The 27,345-nt window shown below is 26.4% G+C and overlaps 1 protein-coding gene across 1 annotated transcript in view; it reads left to right on the top strand.

Moving 5' to 3' along the window:
- Nucleotides 1–27,345, top strand: part of Optix (optix) — a 72,185-nt gene that overhangs the window by 10,889 nt on the left and 33,951 nt on the right. Inside the window, exons 2-3 of the mRNA XM_075312599.1 lie at nt 8,756–8,874; nt 13,616–13,865. Coding sequence (XP_075168714.1) covers nt 8,756–8,874; nt 13,616–13,865 — 369 coding nt within the window. The remainder of the gene's footprint in view (nt 1–8,755; nt 8,875–13,615; nt 13,866–27,345) is intronic.

The raw sequence follows: 27,345 nt of genomic DNA, 5'->3' as shown, positions 1-27,345 counted from the left end.
GTCCGTCTGTCTGTGAACACATTTTTGTGATCAAAGTCTAGGTCGCAGTTTAAGTCCAATCGCCTTTGGCACAAGTTCCTGTTTTGGGTCAGAATAGAACCCTATTGATTTTGGAAGAAATCGGTTCAGATTTAGATATAGCTCCCATATATAAAGGGTGATTCTTTTGAGGTTAGGATTTTCATGCATTAGTATTTGACAGATCACGTGGGATTTCAGACATGGTGTCAAAGAGAAAGATGCTCAGTATGCTTTGACATTTCATCATGAATAGACTTACGATCTGCCACAACGTCGAATTTTCAGTGAATGGGCCCTAGAAAAGTTGGCAGAAAATCCGCTTTTTTATCGACAAATTTTGTTCAGCGATGAGGCTCATTTCTGGTTGAATGGCTACGTAAATAAGCAAAATTGCCGCATTTGGAGTGAAGAGCAACCAGAAGCCGTTCAAGAACTGCCCATGCATCCCGAAAAATGCACTGTTTGGTGTGGTTTGTACGCTGGTGGAATCATTGGACCGTATTTTTTCAAAGATGCTGTTGGACGCAACGTTACGGTGAATGGCGATCGCTATCGTTCGATGCTAACAAACTTTTTGTTGCCAAAAATGGAAGAACTGAACTTGGTTGACATGTGGTTTCAACAAGATGGCGCTACATGCCACACAGCTCGCGATTCTATGGCCATTTTGAGGGAAAACTTCGGAGAACAATTCATCTCAAGAAATGGACCGGTAAGTTGGCCACCAAGATCATGCGATTTGACGCCTTTAGACTATTTTTTGTGGGGCTACGTCAAGTCTAAAGTCTACAGAAATAAGCCAGCAACTATTCCAGCTTTGGAAGACAACACTTCCGAAGAAATTCGGGCTATTCCGGCCGAAATGCTCGAAAAAGTTGCCCAAAATTGGACTTTCCGAATGGACCACCTAAGACGCAGCCGCGGTCAACATTTAAATGAAATTATCTTCAAAAAGTAAATGTCATGGACCAATCTAACGTTTCAAATAAAGAACCGATGAGATTTTGCAAATTTTATGCGTTTTTTTAAAAAAAAAGTTATCAAGCTCTTAACAAATCACCCTTTATCTTTCGCCCGATATGCACTTATATGGACCCAGAAGCCAGAGTTTTACCCTGATTTGCTTGAAATTTTGCACAAACATAACACTTGGTCGTATAGTCCAGTGTGCAAAATTTGATTGAAATCGGTTCAAATTTAGATATAGCTCCCATATATATCTTTCGCCCGATATGGACTAATATGGACCCAGCAGGCAGAGTTTTATACCGATTTGCTTGAAAATTTGTACAAACATAACACTTGGTCGTATAGTCAAGTGTGCAAAATTTGATTGAAATCGGTTCAGATTTAGATATAGCTCCCATATATATCTTTAGCCCGATATGCACTGATATGGCCCCAGAAGCCAGATTTTTGGTCGAATTTGGTTGAAATTTTGCATTAGGAGTACAATTAGTAGCATAGTCAAATGTGCAAAATTTGATTGAAATCGGTTCAGATTTAGATATAGCTCCCATATATATCATTCGCCCGATATGGACTAATATAGTCCTAAAAGCCAGAGTTTTGGCCCAATTTGGTTGAAATTTTGCACAGGGAGTAGATTTAGCATTGTAGCTATGCGTGCCAAATTTGATTGAAATCGGTTCAAATTTAGATATAGCTCCCATATATATCTTTCGCCCGATATGCACTAATATGGACCCAGCAGCCAGAGTTTTATACCGATTTGCTTGAAATTTTGTACATGGAGTACAATTGGTAGTATAGTCATGTGTGCCAAATTTGATTGAAATCGGTTCAGATTTAGATATAGCTCCCATATATATTTTTCGCCCGATAAGGACTTATATGGCCCCAGAAGCCAGAGTTTTGGGCCAATTTGGTTGAAGTTTTGCACTAGGAGTACAATTAGTAATATAGTCATGTGTGCCAAATTTGATTGAAATCGGTTCAGATTTAGATATAGCTCCCATATATATGTTTTTCTGATTTCGACAAAAATGATCAAAATACCAACATTTTCCTTGTTAAATCGCCACTGCTTAGTCGAAAAGTTGTAAAAATTACTCTAATTTTCCTAAACTTCTAATACATATATATCGAGCGATAAATCATAAATAAACTTTTGCGAAGTTTCCTTAAAATTGCTTCAGATTTAAATGTTTCCCATATTTATACCCTGCTCCACACTGTGGATTTAGATATAGCTCCCATATATATATTTCGCCCGATATGGACTTATATGGCCCCAGAAGCCAGAGTTTTACCCTAATTTGCTTAAAATTTTGCACAAGAAGAATAATTAGTACTATAGTCAAGTGTGCCAAATTTTATTGAAATCGGTTCAGATTTAGATATAGCTCCTATATATATCTTTCGCCCGATATGGACTAATACGGTCCCAGAAGCCAGAGTTTTACCCCAATTTGGTTGAAATTTTTCACAGGGAGTAGAATTAGCATTGTAGCTATGCGTGCCAAATTTGGTTGAAATCGGTTCAGATTTAGATATAGCTCCCATATATAGCTTTCGCCCGATTTACACTCATATGACCACAGAGGTCAATTTTTAACTCCGATTTAGTTGAAATTTTGCACAGAGAGTAGAGTTAGCATTGTTGCTATGCGTATTTGGGACAAACCTTTATATATAGCCCCCAACACATTTGACGGATGTGATATGGTATCGAAAAGTTTGATATACAAAGTGGTGCAAGGTATAATATAGTCGGCCCCGCCAGACTTTAGACTTTCCTTACTTGTTTTAACTAACATAGAGGCCTCATTTATTATCAGATCTTACTCAAATTTAGCACAAGGTAACCCTCTGTGGTATCAATCAAACTTGCCAAATATTATCCAAATTGGTTAAGATTTCGATATAGCTCCCATATATATTAGAGGTGTGCACGTGAGTAATATTTTACGCACGCTCACGCACACTCACGACGTAAAAATCTTACTCACGCACACTCACGCACGATATTGTTTGGTAGCACTCACGCACACTCACGAAAAGAAAATTTGTACTCACGCACGATAATGTCGTGACTCACGAAAAATACCGTGACTCACGAAAAATATCGTGACTCACGAAAAATGTCGTGACTCACGAAAAATGTCGTGACTAACTAACAATTTTTTCAGTAATTTACCTTAGCGCCGTGAGCATTATTAAAATCGAGAGCGTTATTACACTCTTAACATCACGCGTGAGTCACGAACATTTTCGTGAGTCACAATAATTTCGTGTCACGTGCACATCTCTAATATAACGTATATGCATCGCTTGATTTTCCTAAAGTTTACCATAATATTCTTATTTATTAACCAACGTTACGTAAATTTCAAATTTTGATTTATTAGACGATCTTCAATTTAGCCATACATGTAGCAGCTTGTACATAAATATATTGGCCGATTTGCACAAATTTGGATTTATTACCCAAACTAATTCAGCGATTTCCTTTTTTTTTTATAATGGAAGCAATATTAGTGGCATACAAACTCTGTACACTGAAAAAACAGTGAACCCACCAGGAAAGATAACTTTCGATTAATTTTAGAAAATTTGGAACTTTTTTAGAAAATTTTAACTAAACGGTATTACAAGCGCTGGCATCACTCCGATATGGCAAAAATAAGTATATATTTTTCGACAAATTCAAGAAAATTTATTAGACATAACTAAATTTTTTCAGTAGTTAAAGAAAATTTTGTAGTTTTAAGAGAAATCTTGGAGTTCAAAATTGCAAGAATGTCTTTAGTGACATACGAAGTTCATGATGGACACATTTTTGGTAAAATTTACAAATTTAAAGAAATAATGAACTATTTTGTAAGAAATACGAAATTAGGAAATCTTTATGCTTTATTTGTGTATAAATTTTTCCCGTTTTTTAGTTCATTTAACTAACATACGCAAACAATTATTTGACTAAAATAAACTTTTTCCAAACATAATGATTCTATGAACTAATATAAAGTTAATATGGCTTTAGTGAAATAGAGAGTTCACTTTTTTTTGAGTGTAGGTTCAGAATCAACTATAGCTCCTAATATCAGACATTTCTGCTCAGATTGTGATAAAACTCCCATATAACTATTTACCACTTAATGTTCTTACATATGGAACAATGTTTACTAATTCAGTTGAGGGTGGTTTAGGGTATGATATAGTCGGCCCCGCCCGACTTTCTACTTTACTCACTTGTTTTTACATTGATTCCTAGCCAAAGAAGCGTTGAATTTAACTAAGGATATGCATCCGACGCATTAATTTTAAATTTAGATTTTCCGTTTTTTATGCTAGGACACAAATCTTAATTTATTAGTTGTTTATAAACGTGTTAACCGCAACTTAAAATTCAAACTCTCCTCCAAGCACAAATTATGCCGTTTTTTTTTCAAATAAAACGTGTATTTAATATAAAGCTTGGAAAGACGTCTCGAATTTAAAGACTTCATTAATTTTGAAGAATTTTTCAGCATTATTAAATTTGTCCTTAGTCCAACAAAATTTTCTTTCATGTAAAAATACAAATTTTAATATAGAATCACCTAATTCTAAGTAAAAAGTGCCTTTAAAGAGACAACTTTCCCAATGAAAGAAAACTTCGTTGGTCTAAAGTTTCATTTCGAAGGAAAGAAGCACGTTTTTTTAATACACTTCAAGGGGTCAACATTTGGAACATAAAACCATATCAATATTAATTGGAAAAATTTCCATTATAATTTAGATTTTCTATTTGCAATTTAGCCATAAATGTGGAAAACTTATCAGCTCACGTGACTGTGTGTCCCCCTTATGGGATTTTTAAGGAAGGACCCTTTGTAAAAATTTTAAATCTTTCTTTTTGATAGTTTTATTGTTTTGTTACAATATTGAAGTTTATCCTGTGGACATCCTGTGGTGAAGTTATTATCCTGCTGAGAAACAGAAGGTGTAAAATTCAACTGTTTTCGAATTTATGAGGGATGTTTTAACAAATACATACACGCCCTATGACAAATGGGTCAGTATATGATTGATTGTAGGTTTTATTGATTGAGATTTATAAAAATGAATGAGAACCTGAAATCATATGAATAAATGAATTGTTGAATTTATTTATATGATGTAAATGTAAATCTCTCTTTTATTTCGGCAGCATAAAATAACAATATTAATTCTCACATATAAAATATTATGCTGAAGGATACGCAAAGCAATTCCAGTATCCAATACATAACATATACGCATATGACCATTTTCGTATTTTTATACCCTCCACCATAGGATGGGGGGATATATCAACTTTGTCATTCCGTTTGTAACACATCGAAATATTGCTCTAAGACCTCATAAAGTATATATATTCTGGGTCGTGGTGAAATTCTGAGTCGATCTAAGCATGTCCTTCCGTCCGTCCGTCTGTTGAAATCACGCTAACTTCCGAACGACACAAGCTATCGACGTGAAACTTGGCACAAGTAGTTGTTATTGACGTAGGTCAGATGCACGCAGAGAAGGAATATGATCACCTCAACCATGTTTCAAGAGAAAAATGTTATTTTTGGTTGGTGACCATGTAACATGTTTATGGCAAAAATGTTCTTTTCTTGCCAAAAATAATATGCTTGCCGAAATCAGACACATAATTTCCGAGAAAATAACATGGTTGCGACAAACATGTTACATGGTCAACATTCAAAAATAACATTTTGCTCTTGAAACATGGTTGAGGTGATCATATTCCTTCTCTGGGTGTGGTATTGCAAATGGCCCATATCGGACCACTTTTACGTATAGCCCCCATATAAACCGACGCTCAGATTTGGCTTGCGGAGCCTCGTGGATGAGCAAAATTCATCCGATCAGGCTGAAATTTTGTACATAGCGTTAGTATATGGTCTCTAACAACCATGCAGGAATTGGTCCATATCGGTCCATAATTATATGTAGCCCCCATATAAACCGATCCCCAGATTTGAACTCCGGAGCCCCTTGGAAGAGCAAAATTCACCCGATCCAGTTGAAATTCGGTACATGGTGTTAGTATATGGTCTCTAACAATCATGCAAAAATTGGTCCACATCGGTCCATAATTATATATAGCCCCCATATAAACCGATCCTCAGCTTTGACCACCGGAGCCTGATGAATGAGCAAAATTCATCCGATCAGGCTGAAATTTGGTACATGGTGTTACTATATGGTCTCTAATAACCATGCAAAAATTGGTCCACATCGGTCTATAACTATATATATATAGCCCCCATATAAACCGATCCCCTGATTTGGCTTGCGGAGCCTATAAGAGAAGCAACTTTCACCCGATCCGGTTGAAATTTGGTACGTGGTGTTAGTATATGGTCTCTAACAACCACGCATGAATTGGTCCATATCGGTCCATAATTATATGTATCCCCCATATAAACCGATCCCCAGATTTGAATTCCGGAGCCTCGTGGATGAGCAAAATTCATCCGATCAGGTTGAAATTTGGTACGTGGTGAAATGTGGTACATTGTGCTAGTATATGGCCGCTAACAACCATGTCAAAATTGGTCCATGTCGGTCTATAGTTACCCAGTAAAAAAAAGCGTCGCCAAAAAAGTAATGAAAATGTTCTTTATGGATCCGGAAGTGGTGCAAAATTGACGCAGAAGCGATGAATTTAACATGGGCTTGTCATAGGACGGAAGTCCTCCATTTCAACAGCCGTTGCACTGAATTTACAGCACTTCTTTAGGTGTGATCCGAATTCAATGTTTTGGATGTAAATTAAAAAAATCTGTGATATTTTGTCAAATAAATAATTTTTGTAATTTTTTATAATTTTTAATGGATTCTAACGCTTCTCGGAAACGTTTAACCCCAAATATTTTCAAAAATTCACAATTTTTTCAGACTGGTCTTAGCATTTTTTTGACAAAATTCAAATATTTTGTACCATTTTATGAATTCTTACTCTGTTTTTAACCTATTTGAAACAAAATAAGTTAAAATTATCCATTAAAAGTATGAAAAAACCAAGTTATAAAAAATTGCATTAAAAGAACTTCCTGGGTAGTTAAAATAAAGAACATCATTGGGAGTGCATCTTCTGGAAGCGCTTTTAAAGTTGTGCCTTTGGAAGAACTTCCAAATTTTTTGCTGGGTATATATAGCCGATCCCCAAAAATAATCTACCAAAATTTTATTTCTATAGAAAATTTTGTCAACATTTTATTACTATAGAAATATTTGTCAAGATTTTATTACTATACAAAATTTTTTTGCCATAGAAAATTTTGTCAAAATTTTATTTCTATAGAAAATTTTATCAAAATTTTATTTCTATAGAAAATTTTGTCAACATTTTATTTCTATAGGAAATTTTGTCAAGATTTTATTACTATACAAAATTTTGTCAAGAATTTATATAGAAAATTTTGTCAAAATTCTATTTCTATAGAAAATTTTGTCAACATTTTATTACTATAGAAATATTTGTCAAGATTTTATTACTATACAAAATTTTTGTGCCATAGAAAATTTTGTCAAAATTTTATTTCTATAGAAAATTTTGTCAACATTTTATTACTATACAAAGATTTTGTTTTTATAGAAAATTTTGCCAAAATTTGATTGCTATAGAAAATTTTGTCAAAATTTTATTTCTATAGAAAATTTTGTCAAATGACAGTCTTTAGTACAAGTTTCTATTTCTGTTTTCGATTGCAAGAATTTGATAAAAAGCGTGGTCTTGGTAACCATTTGGCTAATATTGATTATCATTATTAACGTCATACCTTTATCTGTTTTATGAAAGAAAAAAAAAAACAAGTATATACGGCCGTAAGTTCGGCCAGGCCGCTTCAGGAATGTCTTTTAAAATGCACATAATTTAAATTTGTTGCGAAAGCTGTGTAAAAAAATGATTTTTATATATTTGACATCAAAAGAAGTACAGGTATACATTTCTGTCATAGAAATGTGTGTTGCCCGATCCTTTATATCAATGATAAGGAAACTTTTGATATACTGTGACAAACATAAGTATTTGGACATCAAACAAGTTTGATAATAACTACATGTTAAAAATGATATGAAACTATTTTAAATTAAAAAAAAAAGTTGTTTTAATTCGGATTGTAACTACATTAAGCATCTAGATAAAATTTTAAAAGGCAAATTTTTTGATGAACAAAATTATTGGCACATGTAGTTTTAAATTATTTTTTTTTTGTTTTTGTACATTTAGTACTTGGTGGGCATTCCTTTTTGTTTGGTACCAGTATCAAGCCTTCCAGACATTGAATGGACTAATTTTTTATGTTATCTGTACCTATATTCCTCCATTCTTCCATCAACATTGTACAAGATTTAATCAAAACAACACAGATAATTAATGGACAGACGGACGGACACCAAGAGCTAAACCGACTCAGAAGGTGATTCTGAATCGATTGGTATACCAGTTCTGTGATAAGTCCGTCAGTGGCAATTTGCACCAATTTCCCGTAGGGTATATATACAGCAGAAATATTATGTTTGCCAAGACTTGTAGTTTATTGTCCTATCTTTCCAGTGGAATTATGATTGACTTTTTATGTATTTATTTTATGATTCGCACTGTATAATTCTACCCTTAAAAACAGAAAGCCAGTTTGGTTAAATGAATGTAATAACAATGTTACATTTATGACATAATTATCTAATTTGGAAAATGTCTTTTTTCTTTCTCTTTTTTTTACGCCCACAGGGAACTTTATGCAATAATTGAAAATCATAAATTTACAAAAGCCTCATATGGTAAATTGCAGGCAATGTGGCTGGAAGCCCATTACATTGAGGCTGAAAAATTACGAGGACGCTCACTGGGTAAGTTAAGTATGGAATGAAGTGATGCCAAATTTTTTGTCATTGTTAAAATTAAATTAGAAAAATAATATAAATGTCGTTATTAAAAAGAAAAAAATAAATATAAGCACTGGAAAGTTCATAAAACTTTAATAAAAAAGTGTAGAAAATGATTTTAGATTTTTAGTTTTAGTTATATTCTGTACTAAAATAATTTTTTGTTTTTTCCCTAAAATAAAATATAATTAATTAATAAAAAAAATAAAAAAAAAAATCTTAAAAAAATTTGTTCAAAAAAAAAAAATCCTATTTAAATATTCAAAGTAAGCTTTAAAATGCAAATAATCAAAATACAATATAATTAATTTTTTTCTTGAAAAATTATTATTATTATTATTAGTTTATTAAAAATCATAATAAATTATGAAAATAAATACAAAAAAATGAAAGCACTAACAACTAAGGTTTTCGACCTTTCTTCAAATATGTTTTTTTATGTTTCCTTTTAAATTATTTTTGTTAAATTTAGAATAATGACTAGTTGGTTAAAAACATTTTAAAATAGTTAAATTAAAAAAAAAAACTACATTAAAAAATTAGAAAATTTCTTTGAAATGGTTATAGATAAATTAATTTATACCCCCATGTTCTGGGATTCGGAACCGCAAATCGCAAGAAAAAATACAAAATACTCTCGGATACAAATACAATTTTAATTTGAACTTCTCATTAAAGGAACTATATTAGCAAGATTTATGTTTGAAAGTTTCAGGGTTAAGAAATTATGGCCAAGCAAAAATTTTGTGATTTGCGATTCCGAATTTCGGAACATGGGGGATAGTTCAATGGTTATCCTGAAAGATAATTTTTCTATCATTGTCCAAAATAAAATATAATTAAAATTTTCTAGACAAAAAATAAATTTCCTATTTAAAATAATAATAAGAAAACTGCTTTAAAATTTTATAATCAACATGAAATATTATTTATATTTTGTGTAAAAAAAAATTCTATTATATTACAAAATAAAATTATTTTTTTACATAAAACAAAACGCTTTAAAATTTTAAAAAAAGTTATCAAACAAAGTTGGTATAATTAAATTTTTCTTGAAAAATATTTTTTATTTTTATTTTATTTTTTTATATTATTTTATTTGTTATATATATTTTTAGAATAATATGGAAACTACATTAAATAATTAGGAAATTTCATTGAAATGATGATAATCAAATTGAAATATAATTAAAATAAAATTTTTCTCAAAAAGTAATTTTTCTATTATTTTCCAAACTAAAATATAATTAAAACTTTCAACACCAGAAATAATTTACCTATTAAAAAAATAAATAATAAAATAATAATAAAAAATAAATAAATAAAAAAATAAATGCTTTGAAATGCTAATAACATATATTTTTATTTTATTTTTTATATTTTTTATATTATTTTATTTTTTATATATATTTTTAGAATAATATGGAATAAAATAATTAGGAAATTTCATTGAAATGATGATAATCAAATTGAAATATAATTAAAATAAATTTTTTCTCAAAAAGTAATTTTTCTATTATTTTCCAAACTAAAATATAATTAAAACTTTCAACACCAGAAATAATTTACCTATTAAAAAAAATAAATAAATACATAAATAATAAAATAATAATAAAAAAAAATAAAAAAATAAATGCTTTGAAATGCTAATAATAAATATAAAACAGACTTCAATTTTTCTTTTTTATATCTATAGGAATGAACATTTTGTTAAAAACAATTTAAAATAATTAAAACAACATAAAACCATATTTTAAAAAATTAAAAAAAATTCTTTGAAATGCTAATAACCAAGATAAAGTATAATTCAATTTTTTGGCAAAATAATTTTACTATTATTTTCAAAAATAAAATATAAATACAGTTTTGTTTGCAAAGAAAAATAATTGTCCTATTTCAAGAATAAGAAAAATTTCAGTTTTTTCTAATTTTTTTATGAGAAATTTTATGTTTTATTTTATAATAAAGAATATTTTGTTACAACAGTTTAAAATAAATGGAATGGGATAAAAAATTCATCAAAAAATAGAAAAGTTCATGAAAAATAGAAAAAATTCATTAAAAAATATAAAAATTAAAAAAATAATCAAAAAAAAAGTAATTAAATTTTTTTTGAAAAAAAAATATTATTAGTTTTAAAAATAAAATATAATTATTTATTTTTTATAATTATTTATTTTCTAAATTTTTTTATGAGAAAAATTTTTTATGAGAAATTTATAATAAAGAATATTTTGTTACAAAAGTTTAAAATAAATAGAAAGGGATACAATTTTATGTTTTATTTTATAATAAAGAATATTTTGTTACAACAGTTTAAAATAAATAGAATGGGATAAAAAAATCATTAAAAAAAGTTCATGAAAAATAGAAAAAAATCATTAAAATATATAAAAATTAAAAAATAATCAAAAAAAGGTAATTAAATTTTTCTTAAAAAAATGTTTATTGTTAGTTTTCAAAATAAAATATAATTATTTATTTTTTTAACGAAAAATAATTTTTCTTTTTATAGAAAAATGTTTTGAAATACTAATAATCAAAATAAAATGTTATACATTTTTTTTCTTAAAAAAATAATTTTATTATTATTTTCCAAAATAAAATATAATAAAAATGTTTCTTGACAAAACATTAAACAATATTCATATTTAAAAAAATTAGAAAAATGCTTTGAAATGCTAATAATCGAAATATTGTTTAATTAAAATTTTCTTGAATAATCTGTTTTTATTTTTCTTTAATTTCCTTTAAGTGCCATTTTTTGTTAAAATTTTCATAAAGAATATTTTTTTAGAACGGCTTCAAATAAATAGAATGGGATAAAAAAATAGAAAAGTTCATTAAAAAATAGAAAAATTAAAAAATAATCAAAACAAGGTAATTAAAAAAATTTTATTATTAGTTTTCAAAATAAAATATAATTACTTCTTTTTAACGAAAACTAATTTGTCTTTTTATAGAAAAATGTTTTTAAATGCTGATAATCAAAATAAAATGTTATAAATTTTTTTCTTGAAAAAATAATTTTATTATTATATTCCAAAAAAAAATATAATAAAATGTTTCTTGACAAAACATAAAACAATATTCATATTTAAAAAATTAGAAAAATTCTTTGAAATGTTAATAATCGAAATATTGTTTAATTAAAATTTTTTTGAATAATCTGTTTTTATTTTTCTTTAATTTCCTTTAAGTGCCATTTTTTGTTGAAATTTTAATAAAGAATATTTTGTTAGAACAGCTTAAAATAAATAGAAAGGGATAAAAAAAAAATCATTAAAAATTAGAAAAATGCTTTATTAATAATCAAAATTATATTTAATAAAATTTTCTTAAAAAAAATAACTTTCCTATTATTTTCCAAAATAAAATACAATACAATTTTTCTTGAGGAAAAATAATTTTCCTAATTAAAAAAATTAGAAAAATGATTTAAAATGCTAATAATCAAAACAAAATAGAATAATTTTGTTAATAAAATAAAATTTTCCTAAAAAGTATATAACATTTTATTTTTTTTAAGAAACGAAATTTTCTTAAAAAAATTAATTTTCTTATAAAAAAAAAAATAATAATAATAAAATTTTCTCAAAAAAAAAAAAAAATACTTTCCTATTATTTTCCAAAATAAAATACAATACAATTTTTCTTGAGGAAAAATAATTTTCCTAATTAAAAAGTTAGAAAAATGATTTAAAATGCTAATAATCAAAACAAAATATAATAATTTTTTTAATAAAGTAAAATTTTCCTAAAAAGTATATAAAATTTTATTTTTCTTAAGAAATGAAATTTTCTTAAAAAAAAATAATTTTCTTATAAAAAATAATTTTCTTATAAAAAAATAATAATAATAAAATTTTCTCAAAAAAAAAATACTTTCCTATTATTTTTCAAAATACAATACAATACAATTTTTCTTGAGGAAAAATAATTTTCCTAATTAAAAAGTTAGAGAAATGGTTTAAAATGCTAATAATCAAAATAAAATAGAATAATTTTTTTAATAAATTAAGATTTTCCTAAAAAGTATATAAAATTTTATTTTTCCTAAGAAATGAAATTTTCTTAAAAAAAAATTAATTTTCTTATAAAAAATAATAATAATAATAAAATTTTCTAAAAAAAATACTTTTCTATTATTTTCCAAAATAAAATACAATACAATTTTTCTTGAAGAAAAATAATTTTCCTAATTAAAAAGTTAGAAAAATGATTTAAAATGCTAATAATTAAAACAAAATAGAATATTTTTTTTAATAAATTAAAATTTTCCTAAAAAGTATATAAAATTTTATTTTTCTTAAGAAATGAAATTTTCTTAAAAAAATACTTTTCTTATTAAAAAAACTAATAATAATAATAAAATTTTCTCAAAAAAAAAAAAAAATACTTTCCTATTATTTTCCAAAATAGAATACAATACAATTTTTCTTGAGGAAAAATAATTTTCCTAATTAAAAAGTTAGAAAAATGATTTAAAATGCTAATAATCAAAACAAAATAGAATAATTTTTTTAATAAATTAAAATTTTCCTAAAAATTATATAAAATTTTATTTTTCTTAAAAAAAAATAATTTTCATATAAAAATAATTTTTCCTTTCAAATATTTTTGTTCTTTTGCATGCTAGCACAATTTTTTTTATCGAATAAATAAATTTCACTAATTTATATTTTTTTTCTGTTTGTTTTTCCAGGTCCCGTTGATAAATATCGGGTAAGGAAAAAGTTTCCTTTGCCACCCACCATCTGGGATGGTGAACAAAAGACACACTGTTTCAAAGAACGTACGAGAAGTCTCCTGCGTGAATGGTACCTACAGGATCCCTATCCAAATCCAACGAAAAAACGTGAACTAGCCAAGGCGACGGGTTTGAATCCCACACAAGTTGGTAATTGGTTTAAAAATCGTCGACAACGTGATAGAGCGGCGGCAGCGAAAAATCGGTAAGTTACAAGTCATATAAAAATTCTTTTGGAAAAGGGTGGAAAAATATATTAGATATAAGGTGAAAGCTAGAGATCTATCCAAGATTTTTTAACTAGAAAATTCCATAAAATACACACACATATACACACAAAGAAAATTTCATTAAAATTGGGCCAACGAAAATTTTTCATTGATATAACGAAACATTTTCATTAATACAATGAAAATATTCGTTAATAGTACGAAACATTACGTTGATGAACAGAAAATTCGTTATAATAACGAAAAATTTCGTTGTATTAACGAATTTGTTTCATTGGCTCACTTTTAATGACCCATTTTGTTAATATAACGAAAATTTTTCTATCATTGTATTTGGAAATTTATTCTCTGGAAATTTATTTCTCCCGACTGTTACGATGACCTACAGCATCAGGTCACCAGTGCCTCTGTCAACATTTCCTAGTTATTTTCCTTAGATCATTTTTTTTGTTAATAATTCATCTCAAATTCCAAAAGATGGACAAGTGTTTGTTTCTTTCTTTCCCTATAGATCAAATGTTCTCTTCTGAAGAACAAAAAAAAAATCGACACCAAAACCGCAGCATAGTTTGTTAGGAATTGAGTGTGGTTTGGCAATTTGGAATGTTTGTCTTGTTGTTTTATTTTGTTTTCCTTGTCTCCTCAATGAGAAGCTGGCGGCTTCCATCGAAATCAACAAAACTAAAAAAAAAAAATAAATAAAAACAAGTATATACAGCACTAAGTTCGGCCGGGCCGAATCTTAAATACCCACCACCATGAACCAAATTTTTGGGTTTCCTTTGAAATTTCAGGAGGGCTTGAGGACATTTCCCGAAGATAAATTTAAAGATTTCACCTATGAGGACTATATCAGATTCTGGATTTATAAGAACCATTTTTGTTTGAGTTTTAGAGGAATCATTAACATCTCTTGTAAGTGTGCAAGAAATTATAAAATAACGTCTTGATTTGAAATCTTAAGTCTGTAGAAGTAAAATCTGGAAATTTTACATTGAGTTTCAAGCAATTTTTATGATCAGTGCGCCTTCTACACCTTCAAGAAGTGAAGTCAGTCTATATGGAGGCATTACCAAATGGACCAATAAAAACTTAATCCGATACACGTTTTTGTGAGCCGAAAATACCAGAATATTTACAATTTCAGGCAAATCAGATAAAAACTACGGTTTCTAGAAACCCAAGAAGTTAAATCGGGAGATCGTTCTTTTGGAGGCTATACTAACATATGGACCGATACTCACCATTTTCGGCACACCTCTTTATAGTCATAAAATACCTCTAGATTTCAAATTTCAGGCAAATTGTATAAAAACTTCGATTTCAAATTGGATAAAAACTTCGATTTCTAAAAGCCCAAGACCCCAAATCGGGAGGTTGGTTTATATGGGGACTATATCAAAACATGGACCGATACTCACAATTTTTGGCACACGTATTTGTGGTCCTACAATACCTCTAGATTTATAATTTCAGGTAAATTGAATAAAAACTGCGGTTTCTATAAGCCCAAGAAATAAAATCGGGAGATCGGTCTATATGGGGGCTATACCAAAATATGGACCGATACTCACAATTTTCGGCACACGTATTTGTGGTCCTATAATACCTCTAGATTTCCAATTTCAGGTAAATTGAATAAAAACTGCGGTTTCTATAAGCCCAAGAAATAAAATCGGGAGATCGGTCTATGTGGGGGCTATACCAAAATATGGACCGATACTCACAATTTTTGGCAAACGTATTTGTGGTCCTATAATACCTCTAGATCTCCAATTTCAGGTAAATTGAATAAAAACTGCGGTTTCTATGAGCCCAAGAAGTAAAATCGGGAGATCGGTCTATATGGGGGCTATACCAAAACATGGACCGATAATCAACATTTTTGGCACACCTCTTTATGGTCATAAAATACCTCTAGATTTCCAATTTCAGTCAAATTGGTAAAAACTTCGATTTCTATAAGCCCAAGACTCCCAAATCGGGAGGTCGGTTTATATGGGGGCTATACCAAAATATGGACCGATACTCACAATTTTTGGCACACGTATTTGTGGTCCTACAATACCTCTAGATTTCCAATGTCAGGTAAATTGAATAAAAACTGCGGTTTCTATAAGGCCAAGAAGTAAAATCGGGAGATCGGTCTATATGGGGGCTATACCAAAACATGGACCAATACTCACCATTTTTGGCACACCTCTTTATAGTCATAAAATACCTCTAGATTTCAAATTTCAGGCAAATTGGATAAAAACTTCGATTTCTATAAGCCCAAGACCCCAAATCGGGAGGTTGGTTTATATGGGGACTATATCAAAACCTGGACCGATATAGCCCATCTTCGAACTTGACCTGCCTGCAGACAAAAGACGAGTTTGTGCAAAATTTCAGCACGATTGCTTCATTATTGTAGACTGTAGCGTGATTACAACAGACAGACAGACAGACAGACAGACAGACAGACGGACAGACGGACATTGTTATATCGTCTTAGAATTTCTCCCTGATCAAGAATATATATACTTTATATAGTCGGAAATCGATATTTCGATGTGTTACAAACGGAATGACAAACTTATTATACCCCGTCACCATTCTATGGTGGTGGGTATAATAATAAGAAAATATATCATCATATGATACACTTATGATGGATGGATGGATGTGTATCACCTATAATGAAGCCGCCAACAACGTCGGTGGCAGCACATATGGGGAACCAAGGAGGGTTGTAGAGACACCAAAGCAGCGGTTTAGAGCCTCATATGTTTTTGGGTTCAATACGAGAATATTTTTTTCAGTTGTCGTTCTTCTTGTTAATAACCAACACTCAGAGTCACTCACTTTTAGGACTATAAGTAGGGAATGATGATGGGCAGTAAGTGGACAGACAATTTGTGGCCCCTTTTTTCGGTGTGTGTGTGTGTTCTGGTGGACAGTTCGCCCCCCCGGACGGACACGAAGACAATCGACATTTTCAGTGTGTGGCATTGTTATTGTAACCGGATATCATTAACTTGTAGGTAAACTGATACCTCCTTTATAGCTAAGTCATTACAACCTCTAAATCAAGTCAAAACGTTTTAAAACATTTGCATCTTGCCCAGGTTCCTTCTCGTTCCTCGTCATGGCTATGGGCCATATGTATCTATCTCTACTTAAGTTTTTGAAATTGAACGACAAGCCGCCTTGTCGCTGCCGTTGTGATGTGGTGGCAGTTATCATTGTCTGCTTGTTAGCCGCCTCACACCGCTATAGAGCTCTGGATATATCTTTTCAAGCTTTTCCGTTTCATTGATCTGAGAAGAACGCCGCAACCACCACCACCAATACCACTATCACCGTCGACGTTCAAATGCTAGGCATACGCATGTGGCTCATATGCCATAGCCGTCAGTACTTACAATCACTTTACACTTGGATCTTTAGTTGCCATGTTGTCGTGATCGATGCTGATCGAGCTACAATATCGGTTATTCGATTTTTTTGTTATTTCATCTGGACTGTAAAAGGAGTTATCCCCATGAGTTTGTAATTTGCTTTTGGTTTAGTTGATTTGAAGGAGTTTAAAGTTACATTAAATTTGCCTTACATATTTTGCGTTTTTTTCTCTTCGTCTTCCTTCGTTTATTTGCATTTGTGGTCTATTAGATATGAAAATGCCGCCAACCATCATAGCACGCTGCTGGTAGCCACATTAAAAGTGACCGCTTGAATTATGATAAGGTTATTGTTTTCAACGACCGACAAGGAACTTTCTGATTAAAGTTGGATTAGATATGAAATTGGAGTGAGGTGAAAGGATAAAGGAAAATGTAAAAAAACAGTAAGAATGGCGCTAAGATGGCTGGATCTAGGATTGCATACCTCACATCTTTGGATTACTGGATTGTACATTACAAAATGTTGGTTTATCTCTCTTATCAAAAATCAATGCTTCTTACTAAGTGTTATCAAAATTTTATTTCTATAAAAAATTTTTGCAAAATTTTATTTATATAGAAATTTTTTGCAAAATTTTATTTCTATAGAAAATTTTATCAACATTTTATTTCTATAATTTTTTTTTAATTTTATTTCTATAGAACATTTTTGCAAAATTTTATTTATATAGAAAATTTTGTCAAACTTTTATTTCTATAGAAAATTTTGTCAAAATTATATTTCTGTACAGAATTTTGGCAAAATTTTAATTCTATGGAGAATTTTGTCCAAATTTTATTTGTATAAAAAATTTTTTCAAAATTTTATTTCTATAAAAAATTTTGTCAAAATTTTATTTCTATAGAAAATTTTGTCAAACTTTTAATTCTATGGAGAATTTTGTCAAAATTTTAATTCTATAGAGAATGTTGTCAAAATTTTATTTCTATAGAAAATTTTGTGAAAGTTTTATCTCTGTAGAAAATTTTATAAAAATATATTTTTGTCTTAGAATTTTATGTCTTTAGGAAATTTTTCAAAAATTTTATTATGAAATTTTTGCAAAATTTTATTTCTATCGAAAATTTTATCTGTATAGATAATTTGTCAAAATTTTATTTCTATAGAAAATATTGTCAAAATTTTATTTATATAGAAAATTGTGTTAAATTTTATTTCTATAGAAATTTTGTCAAAATTTTATGTCAATAGAAAACTTTGTCAACATTTTATTTCTCTACAAAATGTTGTCAAAATTTTATTTGTATAGAAAATTATGTCAAAATTTTATTTCTATATAAAATTTTGTCAAAATTATATTTCTACAGAAAATTTTGTCTAGAAGTCATTTCTATAGAAAATTTTGTCAAAATTTTATTTCTATAAAAAATTTTCTCAAAATTTTATTTCTATAGAAAATGTTGTCAAACTTTTAATTCTACGGAGAATTTGGTCAAAATTTTAGTTCTATAGAGAATTTCGTCAAATTTTTATAAAAATTTAATTTCTGTAGAAAATGATTTTTACTTTTATAGGAAATGTTGTCAAAATTTTCTTTCTATAGAAAATTTTCTCAAAATTGTATTTCTATAGAAAATTTTGTCGAAATTTTATTTCGATAACATGTTTTTTTTTTTAATTTTATTTCTATAGAAAATTTTTGCAAAATTTTATTTCTATGGAAAATTTTGTCAAAATTGTATTTCTATAAAAAATTTTGTCAAAATTTTATTTCTATATAGAATTTTGTCAAACTTTTAATTCTATGGAGAATTTTGTCAAAATTTTATTTCTATATAAAATTTTGTCAAAATTTTATTTCTATATAAAATTTTGTCAAGATGTCATTTCTATAGAAAATTTTGTCAATATGTCATTTCTATAGAAAATTTTGTCAAGATTTTATTTCTATAAAAAATTTTCTCAAAACTTTATTTCTATATAACATTTTGTCAAACTTTTAATTCTATGGAGAATTTTGTCAAAATTTTATTTCTATATAAAATTTTGTCAAAATTTTATTTCTACAGAAAATTTTGTCAAGATATCATTTCTATAGAAAATTTTGTCAAAATTTTATTTCTATAAAAATTTTTCTCAAAATTTTATTTCTATACAAAATTTTGTCAAACTTTTAATTCTACAGAGAATTTTGTCAAAATTTTAGTTCTATAGAGAATTTTGTCAAATTTTTATAAAAATGTAATTTCTGTAGAAAATTTTAATAGATTTTTATTTTTATAGGAAATGTTGTCAAAATTTTCTTTCTATAGAAAATTTTCTTAAAATTGTATTTCTATAGAAAATTTTGTCGAAATTTTATTTCTATATAAAATTTTGTCAAAATTTTATTTCTATAAAATTTTTGTCAAAATGCTATTGCTATAGAAAATTTAGTCAAACTTTTATTTTTATAGAAAATGTTGTGAAAATTTTATCAAAATTTTATTTCTGTAGAAAATTCTCTTAGATTTTTACTTATATAGGAAATGTTTTCAAACTTTTATATCTATAGAAAATTTTCTCGAAATTTACTTCTTTAGAAATTGTTTATCAAAATTTTACTTAAATGGCAAATTTTCTCAAAATTGTATTTCTATATAAAATTTTGATACAATTTTTTTTTGTGTAAAAAATGTTCTAACAATTGTAGTTCTATAGAAATGTTTCTCAAAATTTTATTTAAATGGCAAATAGTCTCAAAATTTTATTTCGAAAGAAAATATCCTCAAAGTTTGTTTGTTAAAAAAATTTTCTCGATGTTTTATTTCTATCGAAAAAGTTTTTCTCGAAATTTGGTTTCTAAAGAATATTTTCTCAACATTTTATTTCTATATAAAATTTTGTCAAAATTTTATTTCTATTTTATTTCTATAGAGAATTTTGTCAAAATTTTATTTCTATAGAAAATTTAGTCAATCTTTTATTTTTATAGAAAATTTTGTGAAAATTTCATCTCTGTAGAACATTTTATCTAAATTTTATTTCTGTACAAAATTTTCATAGATTTTTACTCATGTAGGAAATGTTGTCAAAATTTTATTTCTATAGAAAATTTTCTCAAAATTTACTTATGTTAGAAATTGTTTATCAAATTTTACTTAAATGGCAAATTTTCTCAAATTATATTTCTACAGAAAATGTTGATTAAATTTTATTTCTATAAAAATGTTCTAACAATTGTATTTCTTTAGAAATTTTTCTCTAAATTTTATGACTATAGCAAACATACTCAACATTTTATTTCGAAAGAAAATATCCTCAAATTTTGTTTGTTTAAAAAGATTTCTGAACGTTTTATTTCTATCGGAAAAGTTTTTTTGTTTCTAAAGAAAATTTTCTCAGTATTTCATTTCTATGTAAATATTTCTCAACATTTTATATCTATAGAAAGTTTTGTCAAAATTCTATAGAGAATTTTGTCAAAATTGTATTTCTATAGAAAATTTTGTGAAGGTTTTATTTCTGTAGAAAATTTTCATAGATTTTTACTTATATAGGAAATGTTTTATTTCGAAAAAATATCCTCAAATTTTGTTTGTTTAAAAAGATTTCTCAACGTTTTATGTCTATCGAAACAGTTTTTTTCTCAAAATTTTAATTCCCTAGAAAATTTTGTCGAAATTTTATTTCTATATCAAATTTTATCAAAATTTTATTTACATAAAATTTTTGTCAAAATTCTATAGCTATAGAAAATTTAGTCAAACTTTTATTTGTATAGAAAATTTTGTGAAAATTTTATCTCTGTAGAAAATTTTATCTAAAGTTTATTTCTGTAGAAAATTCTGTTAGACGTTTACTTATATAGGAAATGTTGTCAATTTTATTTGGAAATTTTTGCAAAATTTAAATTCTTTAGAAAGTTTTGCAAAATCTTATTTCTACAGAAATTTTTATCAAAATTTTATTTCGTTAGAAAAATTTTGCAAAATTTTATTTATTTCTTTGGGAAAATATATAATTTCTATAAAAATTTTGTAAAAGTTTTATTTCTATAGAAAATTTGTGCAAAGTTTTAAATCGTTAGGAAAGTTTTCTCAAAATTTTATTTCTATAGAAAATTTTATTTTTTTTTATTTTATTTCTATGGAACTCAAAATTCTATTTTATAGAAAATATATAGAAAATAGAAAATTTTGCCAACATTTTATTTCTATAGACAGTTTTCTCAAAATTTCATATCTAAAGAAAATGTTCTCAAAATTTCATTTCTAAAGAAAATATTTTCAAAATTTCATTTATATGCAAAAATTTTATTTCTATAGAGATTTTTGTCAAAATTTTATTTCTATAGAAAATTTTTTTTCTATGGAAAATATTGTCAAAATTTTATTTCTCTAAAAAATGTGTGCAAAATTTTATTTCGTTAGGAAGTTTTTTCAACATTTTATTTCTATAGAATTTTTTTTTCTCAAATCTTTTTATAGAAAGTTTCATAAAAAGTTTGTTTCTATGGAAATCTTTATTTGTATTTCTAAGAAAAAAATTCGCAAAACATTTTCTATAGATTTTTTTTTTCAAAAACTTTTTTATGGAAAATTTTCTCATAATTTTATCAATATAAAAATTATTATCACAAGTTTTTCTCTATCGAAAATTTGCCAAGTGTTATCTCTATATAATTTTTATAGACAAATTTCCGAAAAAATGTTATAGCTATCGAAAATTTACTAAAAATCAAATAGGAAAGAATTTTATTTGTGAAGATTTTTTTTCAAAATTTTTTTTCTTGCATATATTATTGTGTATTTCATGTAAGGATGGTCGCATCCCAGCTATGATCAGTTTTTGTATGCCTTCCATTAATATAAGTCCTAGACCCCTCAGTTTATGTTCCGATTGACCCACTATTCTCAATAATCTGTTGATTCGATACCTGATCGTAATGATCAATAAAAAAATTAACTTTACATATATTTTGTAATCTTTAAAAGATTAAAATTGACGTTGGATAAATAGTGGGATATGATTTACTTACTTCTTAATTACTCAAGGATAAATTGCTTGCAGCCGTAAGGGCAGCTAACAATTTTAAATTGTTGGAAATCCGAAAAGTTGACTTATCCAAAGTCGAAAAATCAATATCTTCTATTTATATAAAGCCTAATTCATAATTTTTTTATTCATAATATTTATAATATAATTTCATAATTGTTACAATATAATTTTCTATCGTTACTGGTATAGTTCTATTTAAATGTGATCTCAAAAATATTGTTAAAGTACTCAAACTTATGGCTTGCATTTTTCCACTTGTTATGTATATCCATAATAGAATGTCTTACCAAATTTCATAAGAGCTACCTAATACAAAATGTGTTTTTATGTTAAAAACATATATACAATGTATCATTGTTGGATCTTGCTTAATGGTCCTTCTGGAAACAAAAGTAATTATAAAAGAAACCGAGATCTTTTGCAAAAACCTACCAGCTCAAGTGAATGGTGTATGTGCATTTAAAAGTGTTCGAATGACAAAGCAAAATGTAATGGACCTTTGTAACAAAAAAGGCACTTCTTTTTATTCTTATGCTGGCAGTGGTAATGCGGCTTTTGCAAATACGCTTACAAGCCATAAACCGTGATGGCAATGTGTCGTCATCGTCTTCGTCTGTATGCGCGCAAGCGCAATTATTAAGTAAGTAACGATACATTGAATTGGATTGAAATGGTGTGTGTTTCACCACTACCACTACTTGACCATATATAATACAGGCGTCTGGTATCTTTGGCATACTTAAATGTAATGCCCACTACCAAGAAGTTGGATGACTTCTGCTTGGGAAATATTTTAGCAAAATGAAATAAATATCGAGTCCAGAGCAGCTGGAAACTACGCATTTTACAACCAGTTCATTTTTATTGATGTACGAGGTGAAATGGTGTTTATTGAGTTAACTTGCCATTTGTTTTCCTTTATTTTGCGATGATAAACTCCTTCTTCATCCATTGTTTGGTGGTACGATTACACATGCCTTCAACATGGAAGGTGCACAGTGACGCAAATTGAAGCAGTAAAATATATTAAATAAACAAAAATTCAAAAATTTAATGTAAATTTCCATTTAATCGCACAATTTTTTAAACAAATGAATTTCTATATGAACTTAATATTGTTTGTTTAAAAAATTAAGTCAAAATAAAATAAAAGAAAAGAAAATAAAATGAAACGAAACGAACAAAAATTAAATTAAATTAAAATAATAAATAAAAAATTAGAATAAAATAAAAACGAAACATATATTTTTAAAATTTTATCTCTATAGACAATTTTGTCAAAATTTTATTTCTATAGAAAATGTTGTCAACATTTTATTTCTATAGAAAATTTTGACAATTTTTTTCTATAAACAATTTCTCAAAATTTTTTCTATAGAAAATTTTGTCAGAATTTTATTTCTATAGAATATTTTGTCACGATTTTATTTCTATTAAAAATTTTGTCAATATTTTATTTCTATAGAAAATTTTGTCAAAATTTTATTTCTACAGAAAATTGTTTCAAAATTTTATTTCTAGAGAAAATTTTGTTAAAATTTTATTTCTATAGAAAATTTTGTCAAAATTTTATTTCTATCGAAAATTTTGTCACGATTGTATTTCTATTTTGTCAAAATTTTAGTTCTATAGATAATTTTGTATTTTTTTTCTATAAATAATTTCGCAAAATTTTATTTCGATAGAAATATTTGTCAAAATTTTATTTCTAAAAAGAAAATAAAAAAATCAAATCAAACTAAACTAAAATTAAAATAAAAACTATAAAAAACTTATCAAATTTCTTATTGTATAGAAAATTTTGTCAAAATTTTTATTTCAATAGAAAAATTTTCAAAATTTTATTTCTACAGAAAATTTTTCAAAATTTTATTTCTATAGAAAATTTTTTCAAAATTTTATTTCTATAGAACATTTTGTCAAAATTTTATTTCAATAGAAAATTTTGTCAAAATTTTATTTCTATAGAAAATTTTGTCAAAATTTTATTTCTATAGAAAATTTTGTCAAAATTTTATTTCTATAGATTTTTTTTTAATTTTATTTCTAGAGAAAACTTTGTTAAAACTGTATGTCTATAGAAAATTTTGTTTCTAAACAATGTTTTGAACATTTTATATCTAAAGAAAATCTTATTTCTAAAGAAAATTTTGTGAAAATTTTATTTTTATAGAAAATTTTGTCACAATTTTATTTCTAAAGAAAATGTCAAAATTTTGCTTCTAAAGAAAATTTTTTCAACATTTTATATCTATAGAAAATCTTATTTCAAAAAAAAAATAGAAAATTTTGTCACAATTTTATATCTATAGACAATTATGTCAACATTTTAGTTCTATAGAAATTTTTTCAAAATTGTATTTCTATAGATTTTTTTTTTTTAATTTTATTTCTAGAGAAAATTTTGTTAAAACTGTATGTCTATAGAAAATTTAGTTTCTAAACAATTTTTTAAACATTTTATATCTAAAGAAAACCTTATTTCTAAAGAAAATTTTGTGAAAATTTTATTTTTATAGAAAATTTTGTCACAATTTTATTTCTAAAGAAAATGTCAAAATTTTGCTTCTAAAGAAATTTTTTTAAACGTTTTATATCTATAGAAAATCTTATTTCAAAAAAAAAAAATTATATAGTTTCTATAGAAAATTTTGTCACAATTTTATATCTATAGAAAATTATGTCAACAATTTAGTTCTATAGAAAATTTTGTCAAAATTTCATTTGTATAGAAATTTTTTTCAAAATTTTATTTTTATAGAAAATTTTGTCATCATTTTATTTCTATAGAAAATTTTGTCACGATTGTATTTCTATTAAAAGTTTTATCGATATTGTTTTCTATAGAAATATTTGTCAAAATTTTAGTTCTATAAAAAATTTTGTAATTTTTTTTTATAAATAATTTCGCAAAATTTTATTTCTATAGAAATATTTGTCAAATTTTTATTTCTAAAGAAAATTTTGTCAACATTTCATTTCTATAGAAATTTTTGTGCAATTTTTTTTCTATAGAAAATTTCGTCACAATTTTATTTCTATAGAACATTTTATCAAAATTAGTCAAAATTTTATTTCTGTAGAAAATTTTGTCAAAATTTTATTTCTATAAAATATTTTGTTAAAATTTTATTTTTGCAGAAAATTTTGTCAAAATTTTATTTCTAAGAAAATTTTGACAAAATTTTATTCTATAGAAAATTTTGTAAATTTTTTTTTCTATAAATAATTTCTCAAATTTTTTTATATGTCAACTTTTTTCTATAACTAATTTCGCAAAATTTTATTTGGAAAGAAATATTTGTCAAATTTTATTTCTATAGAAAATTTTGTCAACATTTCATTTCTATAGAAAGTTTTGTTTCTACATAAAATTTTGTCAAAAGTTTTTTTCTATAAATAATTTTTCAAAAATTTTTGTCAAATTTTTATTTCTATAGAAGTTTTTGTCAACATTTTATTTCTATAGAAAATTTTGTCAAAATTTTATTTCTGTAGAAAATTTTGTCACAATTTTATTTCTATAGAACATTTTATCAAAATTAGTCAAAATTTTATTTCTGTGGAAAATTTTGTCAAAATTTTATTTCTATAGAAAATTTTGTCAAAATTTTATTTCTATAGAAAATTATGTCAACATTTTATTTCTATAGAAAATTTTGTCAAAATTAGTCAAAATTTTATTTCTGTAGAAAATTTTGTCCAAATTTTATTTCTATAAAATATTTTGGCAAAATTTTATTTCTATAGAAAATTTTGTCAAAATTTTATTTCTATAGAAAATTTTGCCAGAATTTTATTTCTAGCGAAATTTTTGTCAAAAATTTATTTGAATAGAAAATTTTGTCAAAATTTTATTTCTATAGAAAATTTTGTCACAATTTTATTTCTGTAGAGAATTTTGTCCAAATTTTATTTCTATAGAGATTTTTTTTCTAAAGATTTTTTTTTTAATTTTATGTCTAGAGAAAATTTTATTTCTATTGAACATTTTGTCAAAATTTTATTTCTATAGAAATTTTGTCAAATTTTTACTTCTATCGTAAATTTTGTCAAAATGTTATTTCTATATTAAACTTTTTGTCAAAATTTTATTTCTATAGGAAATTTTGTCACAATTTCATTTCTATAGAAAATTTGGTGAAAATTTTAATTCTTTATAAAATTTTGTGAAAATTTTATTTTTACAGAAAAATGTCAAAATTTTATTTCTATAGAAACTTTTGGCAATAAAAAACGATTTTTGACTTTATAATTAAATTGTTATGGATAACTAAATTTAAATTTATTTGGATAACTAATCCAAATAAATTAAATTAAATCATTCCAGTGTCCATATATTGTCTTCGCAACTATTTGAATGAGTTTCTTATGTCTTTTTGTATCAGCACTTGGTCGAAGTTTTGTTTTTTTTTCAAAATCCAGATATGGTTCTTTTGTACTTTGTTTGGCTTTTGTAATGGTTTCACCAGTTTTCGGTTTTACATGTGTAAGCCATTCTTCGGTAGGGGGATCATTAGTCGAGTAATGATTGTGATTATAATTTAATGGCGGTGGCGGCAGTTGGCGTTCCATGATGTATCCATCCATCCATCCATCCATCCATCGATTGAGCATTTCTTTCTACAATTTGTGGTGTCAGTAAGCCAGCCAGCCAACCAACCATCCTGGCTTAAGCTTGGTGTGCTAATACTGGTTTCCAGACATGAATGTATCAGCCATTAACACCCAACAAAATTGTTTTCCTGTTGCTGTATTTTTTCTTGTTATTTGAGAGCCAACCACTGGCGTTTTTTTTAAAGGCTTTGAATGTTTCTTGTCTTGGGATTGGATTTTTGCTCAGTCATCCCATTATTAAAGGAAGCACAATCTCTGGTCGAGTTTTTTCTCATATCTCAGTAATCATATTTGTTGCATTTGTTTGTGATCATGTAACTACACGGGAAAAATTCGAGAGAGTTTTTTTTTTTTTTTTAATCTAAAAATAATTTAGAATTCAGTTTTAAAATTTTTTTTTTTAAATTAAAA

Source organism: Haematobia irritans, chromosome 5 (assembly GCF_050003625.1).
Source record: "Haematobia irritans isolate KBUSLIRL chromosome 5, ASM5000362v1, whole genome shotgun sequence".
NCBI lineage: Eukaryota > Metazoa > Arthropoda > Insecta > Diptera > Muscidae > Haematobia > Haematobia irritans.
This window is presented reverse-complemented; position numbering and strand designations above follow the sequence as displayed.